We start from the raw sequence: 27109 nt of genomic DNA, 5'->3' as shown, positions 1-27109 counted from the left end.
GTTCCATCACTGTAACGACTCATTGGTTCTCCAGTGACCTCGTTACTTTCTAATAGGACATATTCCTCTATAGTCCCTCTGTCTATATGCCTAGCGGCGAAATACTCAAATTGCTTATCGCAGTGTTCGCTAGGGGAAGGTGATTGAATTATGCCTCGACATATCTTTCCATCTCGATAACTTTGCAGACACATTTGCATTCGACTGCAATTTCGAAGAATGATTCTCTCTTTTGTTATTTCATCTCGGACAAATTATCGGTCTTTTTAAATCAAATTTTCTCATTTCTTTTTTTCCTTTTTTTTTTTTTTTTTTTGTTTTTCTTCTTCAATTTTTCATTTTCCAATTGGAGTATTTTTTTCTTTCTCTATTTTTTCATTGGTTGGTTCTTGACACGTTTTATAATTTAAATTAGTTGGCGATATTTTTTTTACGAGGTGGGTTAGAAGTTAAAATTTAATTTACGAAAACTGAAAATATTAATTTTTATACATTCGGTCCAGAATTTAAGAAAAAGAAAATCTTCGAAATAAAAATATATCGAAACATAACAAAAAATTTGTTTGTGCTTCGATATATTTTTATTTCGAATATTTCATTTAGTGTAGGTTCCATAATTTCCAATAGTTTTCTATTGTTTTGTTTCGATAAATTTAAATCATAAATAATAATAATAATAATAATAATAATTTGAATTATTCCTAATTATTATTAACTTCAAAAAAAAAAAACTTTTCCTTTCTGCTGATTTTTTACTTCAATTTTTCATTTTTAAATTTTCTGTTTAAAGATTTGTCTTCTCTATTCAAATTTTTTTGTATTTAAAAAAATTACCATTCGACCGTATTTTTATTTCGAATATTTAATACAAAAATTTTCTCCCAATTTATTTTAATATAATTCTCCTCTGGTTTAGAATTTTATATATTTCGATTTTTTAATTACACTTTTTACTATTCTCAGTAATTTATTTATCAAAAATATATGAGTTTTCATTTTAATATTTCATTTTTTCCAATATTTTAAATTTATGTAAAATTTTTTTTGTGCACTTCAAGTTTGAAAATTTTTTTTATTTCATTGGTATTTAAATTTTTTTGTAAATTATATTTTTTGTTCAAAATATCTTGATTAATTATTATCTAAATTTACAAAAGAAATTTTTAAAAAAAATTTTTTTTAACTTAAAAACAATTTTTTTTTACGAACGACGACAACAACAACAGATATAATCAATTTTTGCGATTGCTTTCAATTCTTGATATATTTTTGTTACAGTCTCGTCGCCAGGAAATTGTAAATTTCCTCAATGGTTAACGGGCCACGGGGGTGGGGGTCTAACATGGCACACTTTAGATCTTGGGAGATCGTACACTTTTCATCCCCACAATGCAACACTTCATGTGACAAGATCGAATGCAAGTTCATCGAGAATTGACGGTGTTTCACTTGATTTTCAAGATATTCCCGGCCAAGAGGAATATTATGTGAAAATTCTCTGCAATTCCATTAAATATCCAAATCCAACGGAAACGATGAATATGATCGTGGCTCATTACACTCACGGATGGTAAGATCTTTTTTGGATTCTTTCTTTTCTTTTGGTTCGTAAAAAGTAATTTTTATTTTCTTAATTTTTTATTTTCTATAATTTTTATTTTCTACAATTATTATTTCGTTAATTTTGATTTTCTTTAACGTTTTTTTTTAATTATTAATCTCCATTTATTTTCTATTGTCTTTAATTTTTTTTGTTCATCTCTTTTAATTTTCATCTCCTTTAATTTTTATCTCCCTTTTATTTTTTTACCTTCTTTATAATTTTATGTAATTTTCATTTTTTTATCTCTTTTATTATTTTTTTTTTACTTCATTTATAAATTTATGCAATTTTAATTTTTTTTATCTCCTTTATATTTTTATTCACTTTTAACTTTTTTATTCTCTATTTTCTTTAATTTCTTTATTTTTTTATCTTCTTTATTTTTTTTTCACCTCCCTTATTTTCTTAATCTCCCTTATTTTTTTTAACACTTTTAATTTTTTCATCTCTTTTATTTTCTATCTATTTTTAAGTTTGGTATTAATTTTTTTCATCTCTCATTCTTTTATGCGCTTTTAATTTTTTTATCTCCTTTAATCTTTTTTTTCATCTATTTTTAATTCTTTCACTCCTTTAACTTTTTTTTTATCCACTTTGAATTTTTTTGTTTTCTTTCATTTTTTTTCTTTGATTTAATTTTTTTTCTCTCTTTGAATTTTTTTGTTTTCTTTCAATTTTTTTTTCTTTGATTTAATTTTTTTTCTCTCATTTAATTTTTTTGTCTACTTTGAATTTTTTCGTTTTCTTTCATTTTTTTTTTCTTTGATTTAATTTTTTTCTCTCCTTTAATTTTTTTGTCTACTTTGAATTTTTTATCTTTTTACTTTTTTGAAATTTTTCTTTTTAATTATTTATTTTTAATTTCTGTTCGCTTTGGATTCTTTTTATCCATTTTGAAAGTTCTATTTCCTTTAATTTTTTCATCTACTTTTTATTTACTTTAATTTTCTTTTTCTATTTCGAATTTTCTATTTTCTTTGAATAGTTTATCTACTTTTAATTTCATTCTCATTTATTTATTTATTAATCATGATTTTTTTTAATAATTAATTTTTAACCTTTTTAATTTTTAACCACCTTTAATTTTTTTCGTATATTTACAATTTTTTTTAGTCTTTTTACTTTTCTATTTGTAATTTTTGTTGGCTTTGTATTTTTTCATCCAAATTGAATTTTCTATTTTCATTAATTTTTTTTAACTACTTTCAATTATTTTTTTTCTTTTAATTAAAAATTTTTTTTGTTGTTAATTCTTAATCTCTTAATTCATTTGTTTATTTTTAAAGATTTTCTTTTTAATCTAATTGTTTTATTTTTAAATTTTTTGTTCGTTTTGAATTTCTTCATCTAAAATAGAATTCATCTCCTGATAATTTTTTAATTTTTCTTTAATTTTTTCCACTTTTAATGTTTCATCTCCTAATGTATTATAAATCTACTTTTAATTTTTTTATCTCTTATTTTTATTATCTATTTGTGATTTTATCTTCTGGTAATTTTTTTAATTTCCTTTAATTTTTTTCTGCTTTTAATCTTTTATCTCCTAATTTTGTATCTTCCTTCTAATTTTTTATCTCTCATTTTTATTGTCTATTTTTAATTTTATTTTCTGCTAGTTTTTAAAATTTCTTTTAATTTTTTTCTGCTTTTAATCTTTCATCTCCTGATTTTTAATATTCATTTAATTTTTTATCTTTAAATTATTTTTATTTCTAAATTATTTTTAATTTTTATTTTTCTAATATATTTTTACTTTTTTTTTAATTTATAATTTTGGCTCCTTGCAAATTTTTTTTATAATTTTTTTTTCTGATTATAATCATTCATCTCTTAATTTTTAGCTAGTTTTAATTTTTACCACTTAATTTTTTTAGATCTACTTTATTTTTTTATTTCCTACTTTTTTGCATATATTCTTAATTCCTTATCTGCTAATTTTTTTTAACTACTTTTAATGTTTCATCTCCTAATTTGTTTTATCTATTCTTTAATGAGTCTCCTAATTTTTTTTTGTCTTATTTAATTTTTATCTCACAATTTTTTATCTTCTTTTAATTTTTTATCTCTAAATTTTTGTATCCATTTTTAATTTTTTATCTCCCAATGTTTTTATCTTCTTTTAATTCTTTTTATTTTATTTTATTGTTTAAAAAATTGTCTAAAAAATTGTTTAATAAAAAAATTAAAAATTGTGATAAAAGTTATTGCGATCCACTCTGAATAAATTCGGAAAATAAAATTATTTTTTTGTTCATGAAATATATTTTTTTTTACAGTCGGAGCGGATTTGTGTGTATGGCATTCTACAGGAGGGACGGTCACGTGGTGGAACTACAAACGGGAAACCCAGTTTCGAGGCCGGAAGATGCGTGCCTTCCTGCACACTATCAACCTCGTAGTACTCCCTTTCTCACTTTAGTCAGTAAGTATTCAGAAAACGATCCATTTCAATTTTTTTTCACATTTCAAAAAAAAAAAAAAAAACGAAACGAAACGAAACGATACTTCAATCAGCAAAATGCTACAAAATTTTCGATTGGAACTATTTCCTCTCTTTCTCACTCCAAAAAAAAAAGAATCAACCATCACGAATTTAACACAATGAATCAATCGTCAATTTAAATCTAAAATCTTTAAAATTAAAAACAAATTTTTTTTTCCAAATTTTTTTATTTACAAGCGAAAAAGAATTTTCGATAAAAATATCCGAATTTATATCTGTAGGTGGAGATTTGAATTCTTTAAGTGTCTTTTCGTTCCGCTCGATTGTGATTCAGGAATTCCGCGTGGTTGAAGCAGGAGAAAAAAAAATTTCGAAAGGAAAGTTTTCGTTATACGAGCAGTTGGAGATTTAAGGGTAAAAAGGGGAGTAGTTTGTGTGAGGGGGAGAGGGGGGGGGGGAGAGATTTCGGTTAGGAAGGGTGACAAGCAGAAAGAGCTGAGAGGGTGGTCAGGTCACGAAAGCGCAGAGGGTTTAAGGATTGAGTTGAAACAATTTATCAAAATTCAAGCAGCAGCAGCTTGCGAGCTTTTCAAATCATGTGGTACGAAATGGCACTGTTTTAGACATGCAAACAACTCAATCAATCTTTATATATTCACCTCGTGATTAATTAATATACAAGTTTCCGACAATTTTTATAATATTTACCTTTATTATTATTATTTATTCATTAATCAAAAAATCATTATTCAGAATTGGCACACTTTTGCTAATTTCAAATTCCCTGACTTTTCCAGGTTATAAAACGGAATTTTTCTTGGTTTTTAACAAAAATTTTTAAATTAAAAATTAAAACTTAAAATAAAAAATTTTTTTTTTAACAAAAATCTAACAAAAATTTTAATTTTGTTTTTCCCTAACTTTCCCTTGAATATTAGACAAAATTCTTACTTCTCCTTGACTCTAAAGAATATTTCCATTCAGTATAAAAATTATTACTCTGAAAAATGTTCTATTACTTCTTTTTTAAATAAATATTTAATGATTATTTTGTTTTCTATAAGAATTAAAATTTTTCAAAACATTCGAATTCAAACCTTTTTTTTACATTAAGAAAGAAAATTCATAGATTATTTAAGATTTTGAATAATTTGATATTTTTTGAATACTAAAGTATTGAAAAACTCTCAAATTATGTGAATATATAATTAATTTTTTTCCAAAGTGAAAAAAAGAAGAACCGAAGTAAAAAGAGAAGAAAAAATTTAAAAAAGAAGAGTCAAAAAAATAAAATTCAATAAAAAAAAATTTTTTTTCCAAAAGTAAATGCGAGATTTCACTTATATTAAAAAAAGAACATACAAGTTTGAATCGAAAGATGTTGAGCGACGATGGTTGTAAAGAATGTACCCTGTCAAAAGTTTCCGATGCTAGGAGTGGGGGAAGGGGGGTAGGGGGCAAAAAATGTAGACTCTACGTTCAAGTTCCTATATAGCAGTTTTCCTTATCGCAAAATGCGAAGTGAGCTTTCCAGGTAGAGTAAAAGAGAGTGAGAGAGAGAGAGAGAGAGAGAGAAAGATAGAGAGTGAGAGCGAAAACTCGAGACCCAACTTCCGGGAAAGAACTAAAAACGAACCAACGAATAGAGAAAGAGAGACCAGTGGATCAAACCGAATCCAATAACTCTCACAGGATTACAACTCCAACTCAGAGGAAACCGATCGTTCTCTTAGGATTGAAGGGAGTAGTAGAGAGAAGGAAGAAAAAAAAATAAAAGAAAAAAAAAAAGACGACGTGGATTTAAGTTTTGCGATACCAAAACTCTCCTCTTACTTTTTCAAACCACACTAAAGAATATCACGCATCTCCGATAAGGTCACCCTTACCCCCCCCCCCACCCCTCTCTGTCCCCTTTTTATTTCCCTCATTGACTTACACCAAATTGATCGCAAATCTTAACCCGATAAAACTTGAATTGCATTATCAGAAAAATGTAGAGAGAGATTTTTGTATTGATAAATAGAAAGGAGAGGGAATGAATAATAATAAAATGGTGGGAATAAATAATTTCAAAAAAGAAAGACGAAACAAAATTAGTTAAAAAAACTAAATAAATTATTTAAAAAAACTAATTAAAATTAGTTAAGAAAAACTGATTAAAATTAGTTAAAAAAAATAATTAAAATTAGTTAAAAAAAACTAATTAAAATTATTTAAAAAGAACTAATTAAAATTAGTTATAAAAAACTAATTAAAATTAGTTAATATTATCGTAATTCAATGACTAGTTCATCGAAAAATAAAAAAAAATACATGGAGTTTAAGGAAGAATCTGACAGACAGTCAAATCAAAAGTTAGTCCAATCTCATAATTTCGTAATTTAAAATAAAAACACAAATTAAATTTTAAATTCGTCTTGGTGGAAAGGCTAAGAATTTAATTTTGAATATTTAAAACAATTAAAAGTTACATTTGAATAAAAATTACAATTTCCTGTTAATAAGAAACATTTGTTATAAATTTTGTGATATGTTACTTAAATAATTTATTATTGACCAAAATTTATAATCTTTATTCAAATATAACTTTAAAATGTTCAAAATGTAGAAAATTAAATTAGTTACGCTTCTACCGAAAAGAAATTAAAAATTTAATTTAACTTTTTTAATTTAAAATACGAAATTATGACATTGGACTAACTTTTGTTCCGATTGTTTGTCGGATTCTTTCTTAAGTAGTAAATTTAATAATAATTAAGTCATTGAATTTAAAAAACAGTGTTACTGGTAATTTGGGTTTAAGTAGTAAAAGTCAATATTAGTCAGACAAACACAATTAATTTTTCCAGTCCTTCTAAATTTCTAAAGAAATTAATTTAATAATTATGTCATTGAATTTTAAAAACAGTGTTACTGGTAATTCGAGTTTAAGTAGTAGAAGACAATATTAGTCAGACGAAAATATTTTTTAAGTTTTCTAGTTCTTCTGGACTAGAAAAATCAGTAATTGAATAATTATTTCATTGAATACTAAAAAATTCTTTACTGGTAATTCGAGATTAAGTAGTAAAAGAAGATATTAGTCAGACAAAAATAATTTTTTTCCTACTCCTTCTAAAGAACTAAAATGTACAAAAAATTTTTTTTTTCTTATTATATTAAAATAAGATGCAGTAAATGTACTTAATAGTTTTTGAGAGAGAAATTCTTCGAAATTGTAGTGTATCAGTAGTAAACGACGGCTTTAGTCAGACATTCTGTAAATTCGCTTCCAGATATGAAAATAGCTATTCAGTCAGACGAAATTAATATTTATTTATTGATTTTTTGCATCAAGTAACAAACAGAAAAGTAGTTGCAGTAGAAAGAGACATTTTCTGTCAGACCAAACTGTCTGACTAAACTTGTATTTTACTACTGAAATTCGTATAATCGAAGACATGAAACTGCTGTCTGACTAAAATTGTATTTTACCACTAAAAATCTTTACTTACACAAAACTAATTCGATATGTCTGACTATTTCCATCTTATACTACTTAATTGTGAGTACCAAGAAGTGGAAAATGGTTTTAATCAGACAAATGAAAATAGTATTTTTTGTATTTTTCTAGTTCTTCTTAAAAAATAGTAATTCAATAATTATTTTAGGGAACATTAAAAAAAAATTTACTGATAATTTGAGTTGGCAGTGGTCGAAAAGTAGAGTAAATTCGAGTTAAGTAGTAAAAGACAATAGTGGTCAGACGAAATCATTTTTTAATTTTTCTGGTTCTACACAAAACATTAGAAGTAGAGACTAGTAATACGGAATATTTTATTATAAGTACATAGTCTCACAGAAGTGCAGAACAGTTTTGGTCAGACGGTAGAAATTTGACTAATATTTATAATTTTAGTTCATATACAAGTCGTCGAGTGGTAAAAAAGGCTTACTAGTGGCAAAGTAAGTTTAGGGCAGACGAAGACAGAATAAATATTTTTAACGCAGTTTCCAAAAGTAGTAGAACACTTTTTTGCTTATACGAAATTTTTTATATTTTGGAATTAAAAATTTTCTAGTAGCAAACTACCATTTCAGTCAGACAAGTACAAAAGTGGTGAAATACGATGCTATTTTGGTGACAGTAGTAGAATAAATGTTCAGTCAGACAGAATTGAATTAATTTTACTAGACTACTAAGTAGTATAACAAGTTTTTAGTCAGACAAGTGAAATTGGTCTTGTGTAATTGAAACATTTCAGTAGTAAAAACTGTTTTTATCAGACATGTAAACTTAAGTTAAATATATGAGTGCAAAGTAGTAAAAAAAGTTTTATGTCCGGCAATTGAAATTAGTATCGTGTAAATTAGGTATTTCAGTAGTAAAAACTATTTTTGTCAGACATATAGGTTTAAGTTAATTATATCAGAGTAGCAAGTAGTGTAACACGATTTTAGTCAGACATATCAAACTAGTGTTGTGTAATGAAGGGATTTCAGTAGTATAAACTGTTTTAGTCAGACTTGGAATTTTTGTAAAAATCACAAGTATTGAAAAGACCAGTTTTGAGTAGTAAAAGTAAATTTCAGTCAGACAGGTAGGTCAGGCGTATCGTTTGTAATTTTTTTAAGCCATCAAAATATATGAATGTCCCCAAATTCAAATTTAAAAATCACTCCAATTTTTTCAAAACTTTTAGAAAAAAAATTCAATTCCATTTCTTTTTTTAAAATTGAAAAATAAATGACAGTCGTAATTTTTCGTGTGAAAATTTTTTGGTCAAAAATATTGTTAAAAAGTGAATGTATGTTTGTGGGAGGAGAGGGAGGGGGGGGGGAATAAAAATGAAGGAAGGATGAAAGTGAAGGGCCCACAGGAAACTGTAATTTGAAGTCGTCAACTGAATACGAATGCCTTTGCGATCATAAAAGAGCTCCAAACAGCTTCCGTCGAATAAAAGAGAGCTAACGGAGAAAAATGAAAAGCATTTTTTTTTTGGTTTTTCTTTTTTCGTGGTGGTGGTGGTGGGGAAAAAGGGGTGGGGAGGTGGTTTATCATAGGAATAAGGAGGCAAATATTTACGGTCCTCTCCATGCGCTTCTTCCTTTTTCCCAAATTCAAAAAGAGAGACTTGCTTCGCTTTTATGGCGTAGTACGAACAGGCAATCAAACCTTTATGGATTATCGACCCTTTCACTTCGTTAAAAATTCTATTTTCTTTTTCCACTCTATTTAAAAGTCGATTGCTCATGCATTCAGAAAATGCAACTTCAATTTTTTTTTTTACTTTTCTTTTTCCCCCTTTTTTAAAATGTCTGACTAAAGGTGGTTCTTACTACTTACATTAATATTTCAAACATTACAAAACTGTCCGTCTGAGTTAAGGTAATTTTCACTACTGGCAACTAATGTCAAAGCGAATTTTCAACTCAATGTCTGACTAAAATTTATTTCTTCTACTGAAACTACTATTTAAAAGTGTTTTAATATTCTGCCTGACAAAAACTATTTTTTACTACTAATCACTCCCTTTCAGTAGTGAAAAATAAGTTTAGTCAGACATTGGAAAATTAAATACAATTTTTTTCACTTCTTTTCATTAAAAGACTATAATTTGGTTAAATATTATGTTTTATCAAATTGAAATTATGCAGATTTTTGTTTTCTACTTCTAAAGAAAATTAGAAAATTGTTAAGCAACTGTGATTAAGAAATAGAAAATTTATTTATTTTGCATTATTTTTCTTTCTGAATCACAATTTTTTTAACAAAATTATTATTTTGTTTTAGAAAAAGAAGAAAAATATTTGCACAATTTCTATTTTTAATCTTATCTTTGGAACAGGATTTTCCAAAGGAATTAAGACATTTAAAAATTTTAAATTAAAACCTTTTTAAAATTAAACAAATTATAAAAAATTGTTATAAAACATGAAGAAATCGATCACTCCGAGTCTTCGACTCGGAGCAATCGATATCTTCATATTTTCTAATAATTAAAAATGACCGAGAGATAAAATCATTATTTTATATTATAAGAATATTGTTACTGTAACTTCATCAAAATTATTTTCATCATTTTAATTTAATTATTATTTTCTAGAATTTTAAATTATTTTTTATGAAAATAATAATTGAATTCCGTGAAAAAAATTTGTTATTTATAAAAATAATTGAATTCCTTAAAAAAAATTTATTATTTATGAAAATAATTGAATTCCGTTGAAAATTTTCTTATTTATGAAAATAATTGAATGTTTGCATATAATTTTATTAAAGAATTTTTTAAATAATTGAATTCTTTTTGGGAAATTTTATTAAAATAGCAGATATTGAAAATCATTGAAATTAGAAAAATGCATTTTATTTTTGAAAATAATTGAAATTAGGTCAAGAATTTTTTTTTGCCATTTATGAAAATAATTGAACTTTGGAGAAGAATTTTTTTTTTATAAAAATAATTGGGATTTTTACCAGAATTTTTTTCAAATTTTGAACATAGTTGAATTTTATTTTTTTTTTTTTTAATAATTGAATTATTGCAATTATTTGTAATTTCTTCAAAATTGAATTTTTTTTAGTCTTTTCAACAAAAATTTAAATTAGAAAATTTTTAAATTCTATTATATTTTAAAATTTATTAGTTCTAAAAACGATTATTTGTTAAATGAACTGTATAGTCAGGATTATATAATTTAATATCAATTTAATAATCTAATAAATATTTACTTGTATCAAGTCATTTTTCTTCAAGTCAATTTATTAAAGTAAAAATTGTATTAGTAGTAAAATATACGTTCAGTCAGACTTTTTTAGACCTCTTTTACTCAACTACCAACTAATCTAAGAGTCAAAAACATATTTTTTTTTAATTCCTAAACATGTTTTTATTTTTGAAAAAATATTCGAAATTTTGAAAAATTAATTTAAAACCTCAAAAGTAAAATTTCAAAAGTCCGTAAAAAGTCAAGAATAATTTAAACCCTAAAATAAAATATACAAGAAAAATGACAGAAAAATAAAAAAAAAAAAATTGAACGACTATAGAAAAATAAAAGTTTTTCCCCAAATTGTAAAATTCTTAAATTCTATAGTTTTGCAAAAAAAAGAGAGAAAATAGAAAATAAAACTCGAAAAATGAGATAAAATGCAAAATTGACATAAAGTTTTTAAAGTTCTCAAAAATACGGTGAAAAGTGACGTAAATTTTCAATAAAACATTCATCTTAAATCCTGTATAGAGTGAATTTGAAATTTAAATGAGAGTAGAAAAAAAATTCTGAAAAAATCAAAAAAAATCTAAGAATTTATAATGATTTATGTGTTTCGCTAAAACTTGAATACTATTTTACAATGCAAAAGCTTGAAAATTTTTTTTAAAATGAAGTGCTTAAAAGCTCGGAGCTTAGAACAGTTCAACGAATATAATTAATGTTCAGTCTTTCAGTTCATATTAATTTATGATAATATGCTTTCGCTCTCATGTATATGAGGAGGATTAATAAACAAATATGCAAATACATTCTACCAAAGAAATTTATTATCTTTTCATTTATTTCATTTTTCAAAATCTATCTTATAATCCGTAAGATTAAAACTATATTTTACTAGTGATTATTTAAATTAGATCGTGTATTTTACTACTTGGGTGATTAAAACAAAGAATTTGTTACTTGTCTGACTGAAATTTACTTTTACTACTCAAAACTGGTCTTTTCAATACTTGTGATTTTTACAAAAATTCCAAGTCTGACTAAAACAGTTTATACTACTGAAATCCCTTCATTACACAACACTAGTTTGATATGTCTGACTAAAATCGTGTTACACTACTTGCTACTCTGATATAATTAACTTAAACCTATATGTCTGACAAAAATAGTTTTTACTACTGAAATACCTTATTTATACGATACTAATTTCAATTGCCGGACATAAAACTGTTTTTACTTCTTTGCACTCATATATTTAACATAAGTTTTCATGTCTGATAAAAACAATTTTTATGACTGAAATTTTTTAATTACACAAGACCAATTTCACTTGTCTGACTAAAAACGTGTTATACTACTTAGTAGTCTAGTAAAATTAATTCAATTCTGTCTGACTGAACATTTATTCTACTACTGTCACCAAAATAACATCGTGTTTCACCACTTTTGTACTTGTCTGACTGAAATGGTAGTTTGCTACTAGAAAATTTTTAATTCCAAAATATAAAAAATTTCGTATAAGCAAAAAAGTGTTCTACTACTTTTGGAAACTGCGTTAAAAATATTTATTCTGTCTTCGTCTGCCCTAAACTTACTTTGCCACTAGTAAGCCATTTTTGCCACTCGCGACTTGTAAATGAACTAAAATTATAAATATTAGTCAAATTTTCTACCGTCTGACCAAAACTGTTCTGCACTACTGTGAGACAATGTACTTATAATAAAATATTCCGTATTACTAGACTCTACTTCTAATATTTTGTGTAAAACCAGAAAAATTAAAAAATGTTTTCGTCTGACCACTATTGTCTTTTACTACTTAACTCGAATTTACTCTACTTTTCGACCACTGACAACTCAAATTATCAGTAAATTTTTTTTTAATGTTCCCTAAAATAATTATTGAATTACTATTTTTTAAGAAGAACTAGAAAAATACAAAAAATACTATTTTCATTTGTCTGATTAAAACCATTTTCCACTTCTTGGTACTCACAATTAAGTAGTATAAGATGGTAATAGTCAGACATATCGAATTAGTTTTGTGTAAGTAAAGATTTTCAGTGGTAAAATACAATTTTAGTCAGACAGCAGTTTCATGTCTACGATTATACGAATTTCAGTAGTAAAATACAAGTTTAGTCAGACAGTTTGGTCTGACAGAAAATGTCTCTTTCTACTGGAACTACTTTTCTGTTTGTTACTTGATGCAAAAAATCAATAAATAAATATAAATTTCGTCTGAGTGAAACTATTTTCACATTCTGAAAGCGAATTTACAGAATGTCTGACTAAAGCCGTATTTTACTACTGATACACTTAAATTTCGAAGAATTTCTCTCTCAAAAACTATTAAGTACATTTACTGCATCTTATTTTAATATAATAAGAAAAAAAAATAATTTACTGTACATTTTAGTTCTTTAGAGAAGGAGTAGGAAAAAAATGTTTTGTCTGACTAATATTTTCTTTTACTACTTAATCTCGAATTACGAGTAAATATTTTTTTAGTATTCAATGAAATAATTATTCAATTACTGATTTTTATAGTCCAGAAGAACTAGAAAACTTATCAAATATTTTTTTCTGACTAATACTGTCTTCTACTACTTAAACTCGAATTACCAGTAACACTGTTTTTAAAATTCAATGACATAATTATTAAATTAACGTTTTAGAAATTTAGGACTGGGAAAATTAAATGTATTCGTCTGACTAATATTATTTTTTACTACTTAAACTCGAAGTAACTAAGGAAAAAGTATAATTAAAAATATTTTTATAAAAGTATAAGTATTATTATAAAAAGTATAATTAATAATTAATAATTAATAATTAATAATTAATAATTAATAATTAATAATTAATAATTAATAATTAATAATTAATAATTAATAATTACTAATAATTAATAATTAATAATTAATAACTAATAATTAATAATTAATAATTAAAAATTAATAACTAAAGTAGAAATAATTTACAATTTAGTGAAAATGATGATTTGATGTACAGCAAAAAAAAAGGAACAACTATCTAAATAATTAGTCTCGAAAGAGAAGTTTTTTCATTGAAACAAATTTTAGAGAGTAATAGATAATATTTTAAATAAAGTTTACCAAGTACAGTGTGGTTTTTATACCCCAGTGTACAATTCTTCAAGTAGTTGAGTACTTTTACGTCAGACAAGAAAGTTTGTAATCCTCTCAGCTCAATATTGTCATTGAGACGCTTTTCCACTGAAAAGTGTATACTTTTTCCTTACCCAGCAATCTCTTGGAAAAAGTTTAAAAACAATTATTAACAAGTTTTGTATTTAATTAAATAACTAGAAAAGAAAAAAAAACGCTGCAGATTTCTTTTTAATACTACATGATACTGTACATAAATAATGTACTATATAAATATTGGAATAAAAATCTGTAATATTTTCCTTTTGATTACAGTTTATAAATTTTTAAATATTTTTAATTATAAATAAATTTTTTAATATTTTTAAATATAAATAAATAATAGTAAATAAATTTTATTTATTTTTTTCTCTTTACTAATTAAATGCTAATTTCTTAAGCAGTGACGTATCACGTATCAACCAGAAAGTGTTGCATTTTTCCACACCGAAGTCCTTCGTGGGAGACTGTAAGAGAAATGGGATTGGGATTCGGCAGAACATCGAAACACGACGCGAACTTGTCTGGAAATCTTCGAAACCTCATTAGGAGTTTAACTCGCATTAGAGTAGGATGACATTAGGAAAATGTTTCTAATATTTATTGTACTAAAAATAATAGGGAGTATTTTATCTTATGAGTATAGTAATTTTAAAATTATTATTTTAGCTAGGAATTTTTGAACAATTTTTTAAATTCTTATTACATTAGATAGAAAAGATGAAAACTTAGTAGGTGATTTTAGTAAAGAAAATACGATTTTACATGATTTTTCAAGTGATTTGAAGACAATAGAGGAAATAGGAAACGCAAGATGCAAAGGGGTAAGTCAAAGAAATATCAATATTAGTACTTCGTACGCTCTGAAAAATGTTTTATTCAAATCTAAAAAATTTGGACTTTTAAGTGCAATTTACTCATAATATTTTTAAAATATATAGTTTAAAAATGAAATTTAAAAATGTAGTTGAAAAAGAAAATTTAAAAATATAGTTTAAAAATATATTTTAGAAACATAGTTTAAAAATATATTTTGAAAATATAATTTAAAAATATGTTTTAAAAATATAGTTTAAAATAAATTTTAAAAATATACATAAATGTTTTTTCTAGAATTTTTTCCAAATATAATATTTCACTTATCGTAATTTTTAATGATAAAACATTTAAAGTAAAAATTGTATTCTGACACTCCGTGTGATTAAATTAGGTTTAATGATTTTCTATTAATATTAATTTCCTGAAAACATAAAATTTATAAAACAATTTAATTTTAAAAATCCATTTTGAAAATATATAAGGAGTATTTCAGAATATTTTTCTCATTAATTTTAGAATTAGAATTTTTTAGAATAAGAAATATAAATATTATTAAAATATTATAACAAATAAATGATATTTTCACTTTCAACACAAAGTTTTTAAATTCAAAAATAAATTTTTTGTAAAAAGATATTTTTTTTCAAGTTAAAATAAAAGTAAACTAAAATTAAAGACTGCAAAAAATTAAAATTCTAAAAATAATTAATAAGAATTAAAAATTATGAAGAAAATATTTAACGTTTTTACTAATTTTTATTGTATAATTTTACAGCCACTTTTTAGTAGTTTTAGTTTAGTTTTATTTTTAAAAAATTTTATTGAAAAATTTCTGACAACAATATTATTTCTATTAATTTTCTATTTCTTCAATAATTCAGAGTAATAAGAAAAAAAAATTAATCCCTCATTATAAACAAGAAAGTTAACGACCTTGGGTATTGTTAGACAAATTGTTTTGTGTCAAATAAAATTTATCAGAAATTTAAATTTCATTCGAAAAAAAATCAAAAATTATTTTAAAACAAATAAATTTTCAAAAAATAAAACTTTCTTTGTTATTTAAGAAGAAAAGTTAGGAAGAATAAAAAGTAAGTAAAAAATTGAAAGAAAATAAAGAGTTAAAAAGTAATAAAATATTAATCTAAACAAAAAATACTCTAAATTTGAATTAGTAAAAATGATTATTACTTTCAATTAGTGGCTAAATTCTTTTCTTTGAATTAGTAAATTTTACTAATAAATAATCATTTCTACTAATTTAAGAAAACTAATTAAGAAATAGTAATTAAACATTAAAAAATAGTAATAGTGAAAATAGTAATTAAATTAAAATTAGTAAATACCACTAATTTATTTGTAAAATTTACTGATTTAAAAACAAAAAGTCACTAATTTAATTTAGTAAACATTATTACTAATTAAAAATTGAGAGAGTAGAATGCAGTTCGATTTAAAAATTTTAATAAATTATTTAAGAACAACAATATAAAAAATCACAGAAATGATTTCGTTAAAATAGCAATAAAGTGAATTAAAAATATTTAAATTAATAATTAAATATTAATTATTATTCATTGATAGTAATTTATTAGAATTGATAGATAATAATAATTTAAAATTGAAAGATTAAAAATTAAAATTTTTCAAAACAGTTATTATTAATTAATAAATAAAAATAGAAAGTAGTAAAAAATTTTGTTAATTTTTTGAATAAAATTTCATAAAATTTTATTTAACAGTTTGAATTTTTTTTCGTAAAATTTTAAGTGGAAAATTATTGAAAGTTTAAAAAATCAACAGTTTCAATATTTAGTCAAGGACTTTTCAATAATTGAAAATAAGAGAGAAAAGTTAATCCCCTATTGTAAAGAAGGGAGGTAATGACCCTCGGCATTGTTGAGAGAAATTGTTTTCTTTTCGTCCTTGTCTATCTTTCCTTCGACGACAATAAAATTTCAAAATTAAAATTGAGCCTTTTCCCCTTCTCTCCCTCCCTTCGTGGAAAATTTTCGCCTTCTACCTGCATGACTTTGTCATAGCGTCACAGTCCATTGAACTCCTTTGGTGGGGTAACTTCTCTAATATGAAGTTAAATTTCATCAAGTAATTAAATTTTATCAAATATTTTAATTTTTTTAATTTATATAATAAATAATTTAGTGCTGCAAATAACTGACATCCAATTTTTTAGCATCGAACAGAATGTGCAAGAATATTCCAAAGTGCAACCCATTTTCTAGAGGGAATTTTTTTTTAATTTTCTCATCATTCTTTGATAATTAATGAGTAAGTACCAAAAATTTGTACCTAAATTATTTAAATATTTTTAACATAATTTATTTTCATAAATTATTTTTTTCATTTCATTGATATATTATTTTAATTATTTGAAATTTTTTAATAATCTTTTTTTTACCTATATAACTTATACACGTGTTGAATAACAATTTTTTTATTTAGTAATATTAATTATTGTTTTCTCATATTTTAAACTAATTTAAAAATTAAATGAAACTAAAAATTAATGAAAAAAGACAATTTTTTCAATTGTTTAACATATATTACTTACACACGTGTTAAATAATTATTTTTTTAGTTAATTAATAATATTTATTAATTATTTTTAATTAAATTGAAAATTAAATTTGAAAATTAAATGAAAGTAATAATGAAAAGAAAAATTAAAATATTTCGATTAATAAAAATATTTTCTTAAATCGTAATAAATAAATGTTAATGGTTTTAATGTATCGTTTCAATGTAATAGCGATTTAAAAAATTTTTTATTTAAAGAAGTAACAATTTTTAAAAGAAAAAAAACTCGAAATGAGGAATTAATTTCATCAAATTTTTTTTTTGGCTAATTAACTTTATTATTTTCAGAGAAAATTTTATTTCTCCTATTACGACATTCATCGGAGAGGAAGAACGAGGAAGACGAGACAACAGAAGACATAGAAGAATGATTTATCATTTTCCGGAAATTTTCGATACTTTATTTAGTGTTTATAGTTATTATTGTATTCAAATATTCTTCGCTGAGTGTATCATGAATTATTTAGCTAGAGATTTTTAAATTGTAAAAATGAAATATTATATTAGATAGGAAATTAGAAAATAAGTAAGTTAAAATAATTTTAACTGCACAAGAAGCTTGAAAAAACATCGTCAACTTTATTACATTTTCTCACCGAAGATGAGGGGTAAGTGATTGACATTTTAATATTTTTTTTATCTTTCATTGCAACCTACACCCAGAAAAATATTTTATTTAATTGTAAAAAAATTATTTATTTTGGCAAAAAATTCTTTATATCTTAAATATTTGAAATAAAAAAATAATATTTAAAATGGACTAAAAATTTAAAGGTAAATTTTAAGAATTAAAATTTGTAAATTAGAATTAAAAATAAAAAGTTAATTGGCACGAGATAAAAATAAAATAAGTAAAAACTTACTAATTTTGAGGGAAAAATTTGAATAATTTCAATTAATGTAAATTTTAATTTGTAATAAAAATTTTCCTTTAATATTACTGTGAATTTTAATAATTTCAATATTAGTCGCTGACTGTTCATTTATTTAAAATTAGAGAGAAAAAATAATTCTTTATTTATTGACAAGAATTTGTAAAGTTAATATTTTTTTTTAGAATTTTAATTAAAGTTATCATACCTCTAAATTTAAATCATTTGAAATGGTCAAAATATAGTTGGCTTGAAAGTGAAAAGTCAGTCATTGACTAAATAGTCAGTCATTCATAAATAATTTGTTGAAAATAACGTTTAAAGAAACAGTTTTTAATAAAACAGAAAAGCTGAGTGTAGGTTTCAGTTTAGACAGTAGACAATACTAGTTATATACTAATTACTGCGACTTTATAAAAAAGTTTTTTTATTTTATAATTTACAAGTTTTTAAAATATTACATTTAAAACTTTAAAATTAAAATTCTTGATAATTTTGAAGAAAAGTTGTTTTAAACATCGATTGAATTTTCCTGTAAAATTTAATGTTAAAGATAAAAATATTTATTAATAGTGGAATTATTTCCAATCACTGGAAACTTTGATTCTTATAAATAAATAAATAAATAAATATCGCAGTGATTAGTACACTTTCCTTTTTGTGAGTAAAAGACCTTTCTTATTACTGTCCTTTCAAATAATCTTTTTTTTTATAAAATTCAATCACATTTTTTCTTATTATAACTAAAGTGCATGATTGTTTGAAATTTCCACGGTTGCCACAAGTCAGGGAATTTTTATCAATTGGACTAGAAAATTAACAAAATTTTAGAATTATTACAAAATCTTTTTTTTGTATCTAAAAACATTTTTGAAAAAACACAACCTTTAATTGCTCTTTTTGAATTATAATCTCACCTTAAAAAATTTTTGGAGTTCAATGAATTTTAAAACAATGACACAAATTTTTTTCATTTCTCGAAATCATCAAATTTTATTTTAAATAATTAAATTATGCAATGACTTTTAATTATGAAATTAATTTCAATTTTGTGAAATTTTAATAAATTTTATTATAATAAATTTTATTAAATTGTTAATTAAATACTTATTTTGATAATTATTTAAATTTTAAATTACAAAAATTGTAATTTCGAAGAATTTTTTTAAAGCAAAAAGTGAATTAACTATATTAGAAAGAGTATTAATGTATTCAATTTGTTTTTAGTATAAAAAGCCGCAATTAAGGTTTGAAATATTATCTAAGACTAGTAGTTTCGAAAAATTTTCTTTAAAATTCTGAAAAATTTTGTTTTTTAAAATATTTTATTTCTATTTTTGATAATTTGATACAAGATTATTGAAATTTTATAAACAAGTATTTGAAAATTTGACAAATAATAGAAACATAGAAGTTAATTAAAAGTAACTGAAATTTTTAAGAATTTTACTGATGTTTTTAAATTCGAAAAATTTTCTTTAAAATTCTGAAAAATTTTGTTTTTTAAAATATTTTATTTTTGATGATTTAATTCAAGATTATTGGAATTTTATAAACAGGTATTTAAAAATTTTTAAAATAATAGAAACATAAAAGTTAATTAAAAGTAACTGAAATTTTTAAGAATTTTACTGATGTTTTTAAAAATAATTAAGAAAAGTTTCATTAAAGTATTTACTTAATTAATTAAACTAATCTTATTTGTGACTATTTTAATTTATTTGTGACTATTTTAATTTTTTCAATGGGATCAGCAAATTCTATCCTAAAATTAAGGAAAAGTAAGGAAAAAACGAAATCATTTGTGGCAACCCTGAATAAAGAAGACAATAAAATATCGAGTCATTTTTAAAATTAATTTTAATAACGTATTTATTGTATTATACAGTATTACATAATATTTTTATTCAATTTAATATGTAAATGCACGTAATGCTTGTATAAAAAAAAATATCTTTTTTAATGCATATAAGTAACTTGCTAGTTAAAATCCTTTTAGGTCTATTCCTTGTTCCACTGTTCTTTTCCTCCTACTGGTCATGAGTCTAAACTAAAATCCTTTCAGGTCTATTCCTTGTTCTGATTTTCTTTTCCTCCTTCTGGTCATGGGTCTCTTTTATTTCTTCCATTTCTGAAACAAAAACAGGTCTTTTACTCTCTTGTTAAAATATTTCTAACTATTTCTATTCCTAAATGGAAGAAAGTTCCACTTTAAGTTCCACTTTACTCTCTAAGGAGAAAAGGTCCCTCTTTCTTCTCCTTAGAGAGAAAAGTCATAAATTTTCTTTCCTTAGGGTAAAATGTGATCACTTGGTTCCCGAGGAGAATAAGTGACTTCTTCCCTCTCCAAAAGGTAGAAAAGTCACTTAAACTCTAATTGGGAAAACATGGGACTTTTCTCCCTAGGAGATTTGATTTGAAGCAACTCTTCCAGGGAAGAAAGCTCCTAAGGTAAAGTGAAGACTTCTTTCTTCCCAGGGAAAGAAGAAGTTCTCCCTCCTCTTCCCAGGGAAAGAAGAAGTTCTCCCTCCCTTCCTTTTGGTGGAAAGACTCGAAAGAAAGTCTTTCCACCAACTCAGTCCTTCACAGACTCCCTAGTGAAGGACTTGAGAATACCTCCCCTACCCATCCCGGCGGAGAGTGTGACGACTTTCTCTCCCCATCTGGGAACCGAAGTCGTCCTCAAGGAGAGAAGTTGTCGACTTCACTCTCCTTGAGTAGGAAGAGAGAAAAGTCAGAAATGGCTTTCTCAATTCCAGAAGAAGTCGAACGTCAAGGAGAGAAGTTGTCGACTTCACTCTCCTTGAGTAGGAAGAGAGAAAAGTCAGAACCTCTTTAGAAAGAGGATGGCTTTCTCAATTCCAGAAGAAGTCAAACGTGTAAGAAGGTCACTGTGAATACCGACCTCTAGAGATGTAAAAAAAAATTTACATAGGGGGAGGGGTTTTTTCTTTTCAAGAATAGGAAGTTATCGTTGTGCTTCCTCCTCCTTGACTTCGACTTCCGTAGTTGGATTGGTAATTTCCAACTTCCTGCTGGAGGAGAGTGAAGTCGGAAACCCTCTCCTCCAGGACGACTTTGGTTTCTTCCAAGTGGGAGAGAGAGTCGTAAAACTCCTCCCATTGGGATGAATGGACTTTTATTTAATTCCTATGCCAAGAGAGGTCGGAGTCCTAACCTCCTCCCTTGGGGTCCGCCGACTTTACTTACTTCTAAGTAATACTTACTTCTAAGAAAGTCGACAAAGACCTACTTCGAAAAACGACTTCTTTTTCCCCTAGGGAAACAGAGAAGTCGTTCAATTTTCTATGCCATCCATTTCCTACTTGTCCTTCCACCAACAGAGAACTTAGCTCCATATGGTAACAGAGTAGGAAAGGGAGGGAATAGGAAAAAGAGGTTTTGCTATCCCTCTCCCCTTCCTATTCCCTCTATCCATTTCCATGGGGAAAGAGAGTTTAGCAAAGGAAGGAGAGATAGGAAAAGAAAGTTTTTTTGTTACCCCCTCGCTTTCCTATTCTATCTATCCATGTTTCCACACGGAGAACGAGTAGAAATGGGAGGGGATAGGAAAAAAAGAAAAAGTGTAGAAACATTTAGCTACAAAAGAGAAAGCTAAAAGAGAAAGCTAAAACATTGCTACAAAAGAGAATAGTAGAGAAAAGAAAGTATAAATGTTTAAAAAAGTTATGAGACAGAAAAGAGGAGAAACAATTTTAATTTATACTTCAACTGCAAGGATAAAATAAAATCCGCCCACGTGCAAAAAATTCCATGGAAGTACTTAAATTCCATGGAAGTACTTAACTTCCTGGAATTTTCATGGAACTTCCGTGGAACTTCTTCATGGAATTTCACAGAAATTACGGAAATTCTGCAAATTTTTTATTTTAATATAATTATCTATGACGATTAGAGTTTAATAGTTTAATAATAAGCTTTGTTGTAATTGAAAAATTCGTATTTCAAATCAAACTCGCATTATAATTGATGTAAGATGTTAATTATTAATCATTAATTATATTTATTTAAATAAAAACATTAATTCAGTGATTAATTTAGTAATTAATTTAATAAAAATTTATATAACCACAATTATTATAGTTAAAATGATAATTAATAGTACATTATTCAACAAAGGCTTATTATGGTCACTTTATTTACCTGTGCCGGTGCATGCTAAGTTTCCCCATATTACCCAGCTGGTCAATAAAGTGTCTATTATTATCCTAGGGTAGTAATAAGTACTTTATTGCCCTAGGGAAATAATGGGCACTTTATTGACCGCTGGGTTATAAGGGTGAACTTAATATGCGCCTGTACAGATAGATAAAGTAACCATAATACGCCTGAGTTGCATAAAATAATAAATATATGTATATAGTATTGTGCAAATAATAGAATTTAATTAAAATTAATATATTTTATTTTTTTCTTATTTCACTTGAATTTTGATATGGTTTTTTTTTGACATCCAAATCTCAAAAAATTCTTTTGTTTTATTATTAATCAGGAAGGAATAAAAATATTCTATTTTGAAAAAATAAAATACATTTGTTTTGAGAGGATAAATTAAAATTTGCAATTGCAACAAAGCTTATTAATAAAACTCTAATCGTCATATAAATGTTTAAATAATATTAAAATTAAAAATTTTCAGAATTTCCATGGAATCTCTCCATGGAATCTCCACGGAAATTCCTTACCGAAGTTCCATGGAATTCCCAGGACTAGTTCCATGGAATTTTTCGACGTGGGCCCCTATCTTTAAATATAGGGACAATATATGTATTTGAAAATTTATGAACTGAAATTGTACATTTTACTTAGCAGCTGTTTTAAAATATTTTTAAATTTTTATTTTGTACTTTTCTATTTATTTTTTTAGTTTTTTACTTATTATTACAGTTTTTGTACCACATTTTTTATTTGCTTTCTAAATTTCCTTTTTGCTTTAGTTTAATGTTAAACTTTTACTAATTCTAACAGATTATTTATTTTCAACTTTTACAATTAGTAGTAATAATACAGATTTTTTTAGTTTCATTTCGTACTTAAAATGGTTGAAATTCTAATATTTTTTTTTCTTTACTCTCTAAATTTGAATTAGTAAAATGTTTTACAAATTTTTAATTAGCGTCAGTCATTTTTCTTTTGATTTAGTAAATTTTACTAATGAATTAGTGGAAATTACTATATATTTATTTAAATTAGTAAAATGGTTTACAAATTTGAATTAGTGGTTGACTTTTATCTTTTAATTCAGTAAATTTTACTGATGAATTAATAGAAATTACTTATTTATTTACTTTTACTATTTTTACTAATTTGAATTAGTGCGACTGACAGTTTAGTTTTTTTAATTCGTAAAATTTAATAATAAATTTGTAGAAATTACTATTTATTAGTAAAATTTACTAATTCAAAAGCAAAAGCAGTCAGTCACTGATTCAAACTAATAAATATTTTTACTAATTCAAATTTAGAGAGTATATTTAGTTTATTTAATTTAAATTTAATATTCAGTAAACATTTTCAGAAGTTAGAATATATACTTCAAAATATATTTTTATTTTAGAAATAGAATATATTAAATAAAAAATATTCCAAAATAGGTGCTAAGTATATATTACCTTGCAAAAGAATTCAAAAGTGAGGTTTTTTAAATTTAATAAAGAAAAAGATTGAAATCAATGAAAAAAAATTTACTAAAATGAGTAAAGAATAAAAGACTTTCAAAGAATTGTACTTTAAGAAATAAAGAATAAAAACAAATATTAGTATTTTCTTACTTACCCCTCAACTTTGATCCTGTTCCTCTTTCGACCTCCTCTTGAGAATTGTGCAAGCATCCATCACTTATGGATGTGATTCGTCACTGTAACAGAAATTATCTTAATTAGAAAAGAGTGTAGCAAAGATAAATCATTAAAAATAATGCCAATTTTTATTTTGTAGAAAAAAGAGATTTTTTTCTTTTAAACTTGTTCTTAATTTCCATTGAAATATTTTTGCATTTCTAAAAAATTATATTATTTCTTTTACAAATAAAATTTAAAAGTTTCGTTTTATTTAAAATGTCAATAATTAATATTAAGAATAGTAGAACCAAATCAAAAAATAACAGAAGAATTAATATTTTTTGAGATATTTTTTAAAAATAAGGCAATATAATTGAAAACTAATTATCAATTTATTTTTATTATGCAAGTTACAAAGTTTTATTTTCGAATAGTTCCAGAATCATCAAAATTTTAAAAATCTACTTATTAAGTTAATAAAAAATTATTACTGCTTTTTAAAAATTTTAATAGAATATTCTTCGTAAGAATTCAATTAATTTCATTAGTTTCAAAAATAATGAAAATCAGAAATTCAATTATTTTGAAAAATTTTAATAAAATGATAATTGAATAATTGAACTGATAAAATTCAATTATTTTCAATACAATTTTTATAAAATATTTACAAAGAATTCCGTTACTTTTTAAAATTACAATAAATTTCTGAGAACTTAATTGGAAAATTTTAATAAAAGTAAATAATAATTTTTAATTACAATAATTAACAGAAACAATAATTTAAAAAAAAAATTCTTCGTCAAATTCAATTATTTTCAATAATTTTTTGTTCTATCAGTAATTTTAATAAAATGTAATAATAAAATTATTAATTAAATTTTTTTAACAAAATTGGGATAACCCCAAAATTGATTATATTTATGATTTTCGATTAGAATTAAAAGAAACTCCATTATTTTTATAAAAAGTCAAGAAATTCTTCAAAAAGATAAATTATTTGCAAAAGTTTTAATAAAATTCTTCAAAACAGTTAAATTATATAGATTATAAACATGGAAAAAAATTCATCTGGTATTAATTACAAAATTGATTTAACTATTATAATTATGATAATATTTTTAAGAAAAGAATTTTTTAAATATATTTTGGGACTTACAGTGTATCAAAGACCACGAAGCAATTAAGAAAAAAATTTGTCACTTCGAAAAACGTGATAAATTCTTGCCCCACCAAAGGAGTTCAATGGACTGTGACGCTATGACAAAGTCATGCAGGTAGAAGGCAAAAACTTTCCACGAAGGGAGGGAGAGAAGGGGAAAAGGCTCAATTTTAATTTTGAAATTTTATTGTCGTCGAAGGAAAGATAGACAAGGACGAAAAGAAAACAATTTCTCTCAACAATGCCGAGGGTCATTACCTCCCTTGTTTACAATAGGGGATTAACTTTTCTCTCTTATTCTCAATTATTGAAAAGTCCTTGACTAAATATTGAAACTGTTGATTTTTTAAATTTTCAATAATTTTCTACTTAAAATTTTACGAAAAAAAATTCAAACTGTTCAATAAAATTTAATGAAATTTCATTCGAAAGATTAGCAAAATTTTTTACTACTTTCTATTTTTATTTATTAATTAATAATGACCGTTTTAAAAAAATTTAATTTTTAATCTTTCAATTTTAAATTATTATTATCTATCAATTATAATAAATTACTATCAATGAATAATAATTAATATTTAATTATTAATTTAAATATTTTCAATTCACTTTATTTCTATTTTAACGAAATTATTTCTGTGATTTTTTATATTGTCAATTTTAAATAATTTATTAAAAATTTTAAATCGAACTGTATTTTACTCTCTCAATTTTTAATTAGTAAAAATGTTTACTAAATTAAATTAGTGACTTTTTGTTTTTAAATCAGTAAATTTTACAAATAAATTAGTAGTAATTACTAATTTTAATTTAATTACTATTTTCACTATTACTATTTTTTAATGTTTAATTACTATTTCTTAATTAGTTTTCTTAAATTAGTAGAAATGACTATTTATTAGTAAAATTTACTAATTCAAAGAAAAGAATTTAGCCACTAATTGAAAGTAATAATCATTTTTAATAATTCAAATTTAGAGTATTTTTTTTTTAGATTAATATTTTATTACTTTTTAACTCTTTATTTTCTTTCAATTTTCTACTTACTTTTTCATTCTTCCTAATTTTATTCTTAAAATAAAAATTTATTTGTCTTGAAATATTTTTGATTTATTTTTCTAATGAAATTCAAATTTACAAGAAATTTTGTTTTGAAAGTAAAATTTCTAACAATTGACAAGGTCGTTAACTTCCTTGTTTACAATGAAGGATTAAATTTTCTCTCAATTTTTCTAAATGTTGAAGAAATCGAAAACTAATGAATAGTATAATTTCTTAAACGAAAATTTTGATTAATTTACTAATTAAATTTTAATAAAAATAATTAAGAACATTAAAGAAATCTGAAATAAGAAAAGTATATTTTACTTTAAAAAACAAATAAAAAATTTTTATGGATATTTGTTTGTTTTTCTTACTTTTGTAAATAATTACTTTTTAAAATTTATAAATCAAAAGTTTTATTTTTTGGAAATTTATTTGGATTTAAAATAATTTTTGATTCTTTTCCGAATGAAATTTAAATTTCTGAGAAATTTTATTCGACACAAAACAAATTGTCTAACAATACCCAAGGTCGTTAACTTTCTTGTTTACAATGAGGGATTAATTTTTTTCTCTTATTACTCTGAATTATTGAAGAAATAGAAAATTAACTTCTACCAGATTTTTTTCCAGCTTTAAGATAAGTTGGAATATTTGGTAAATAAAATTTTTAACAATATTTAAATAAATTTATAATTTTTTATACTATAAATTAGTTGATTATCCTTTTAATTATTAAAATCTTTTTCTTTTTCATCCTTACTATGTAATTTTTAATTCTAATTTTTTATTAATACGTTTTTAATTCTTACATTTTTCAATTTTAATTTTTTTCACTTTTTATAATGAAAGAAAAATTTTTATCAAATTTTATAAAATTATTTTTCAATTTACAGGAGATCAC

The 27109-nt window shown here is 23.8% G+C and overlaps 1 protein-coding gene and 1 long non-coding RNA gene across 4 annotated transcripts in view; one reads left to right on the top strand and one right to left on the bottom strand.

Annotated features, from left to right (window-relative positions):
* The window catches only part of LOC122507190, a 456874-nt gene that overhangs the window by 369196 nt on the left and 60569 nt on the right, over positions 1 to 27109 (top strand). For all 3 annotated transcript variants that reach the window (XM_043619783.1, XM_043619782.1, XM_043619784.1), the window contains 2 exons: positions 1279 to 1570; positions 3880 to 4025. In XM_043619783.1, coding sequence (XP_043475718.1) covers positions 1279 to 1570; positions 3880 to 4025 — 438 coding nt within the window. The remainder of the gene's footprint in view (positions 1 to 1278; positions 1571 to 3879; positions 4026 to 27109) is intronic.
* Positions 20082 to 25237, bottom strand: LOC122507207. The gene is made up of 3 exons (XR_006302097.1): positions 25159 to 25237; positions 23998 to 24079; positions 20082 to 20332 (listed from the first exon to the last, which is right to left on the bottom strand). It is a non-coding gene; the product is annotated as an uncharacterized LOC122507207 (long non-coding RNA).

The sequence above is a fragment of the Leptopilina heterotoma genome, unplaced genomic scaffold, assembly GCF_015476425.1.
Source record: "Leptopilina heterotoma isolate Lh14 unplaced genomic scaffold, ASM1547642v1 Lhet_45, whole genome shotgun sequence".
Lineage (NCBI taxonomy): Eukaryota > Metazoa > Arthropoda > Insecta > Hymenoptera > Figitidae > Leptopilina > Leptopilina heterotoma.
This window is presented reverse-complemented; position numbering and strand designations above follow the sequence as displayed.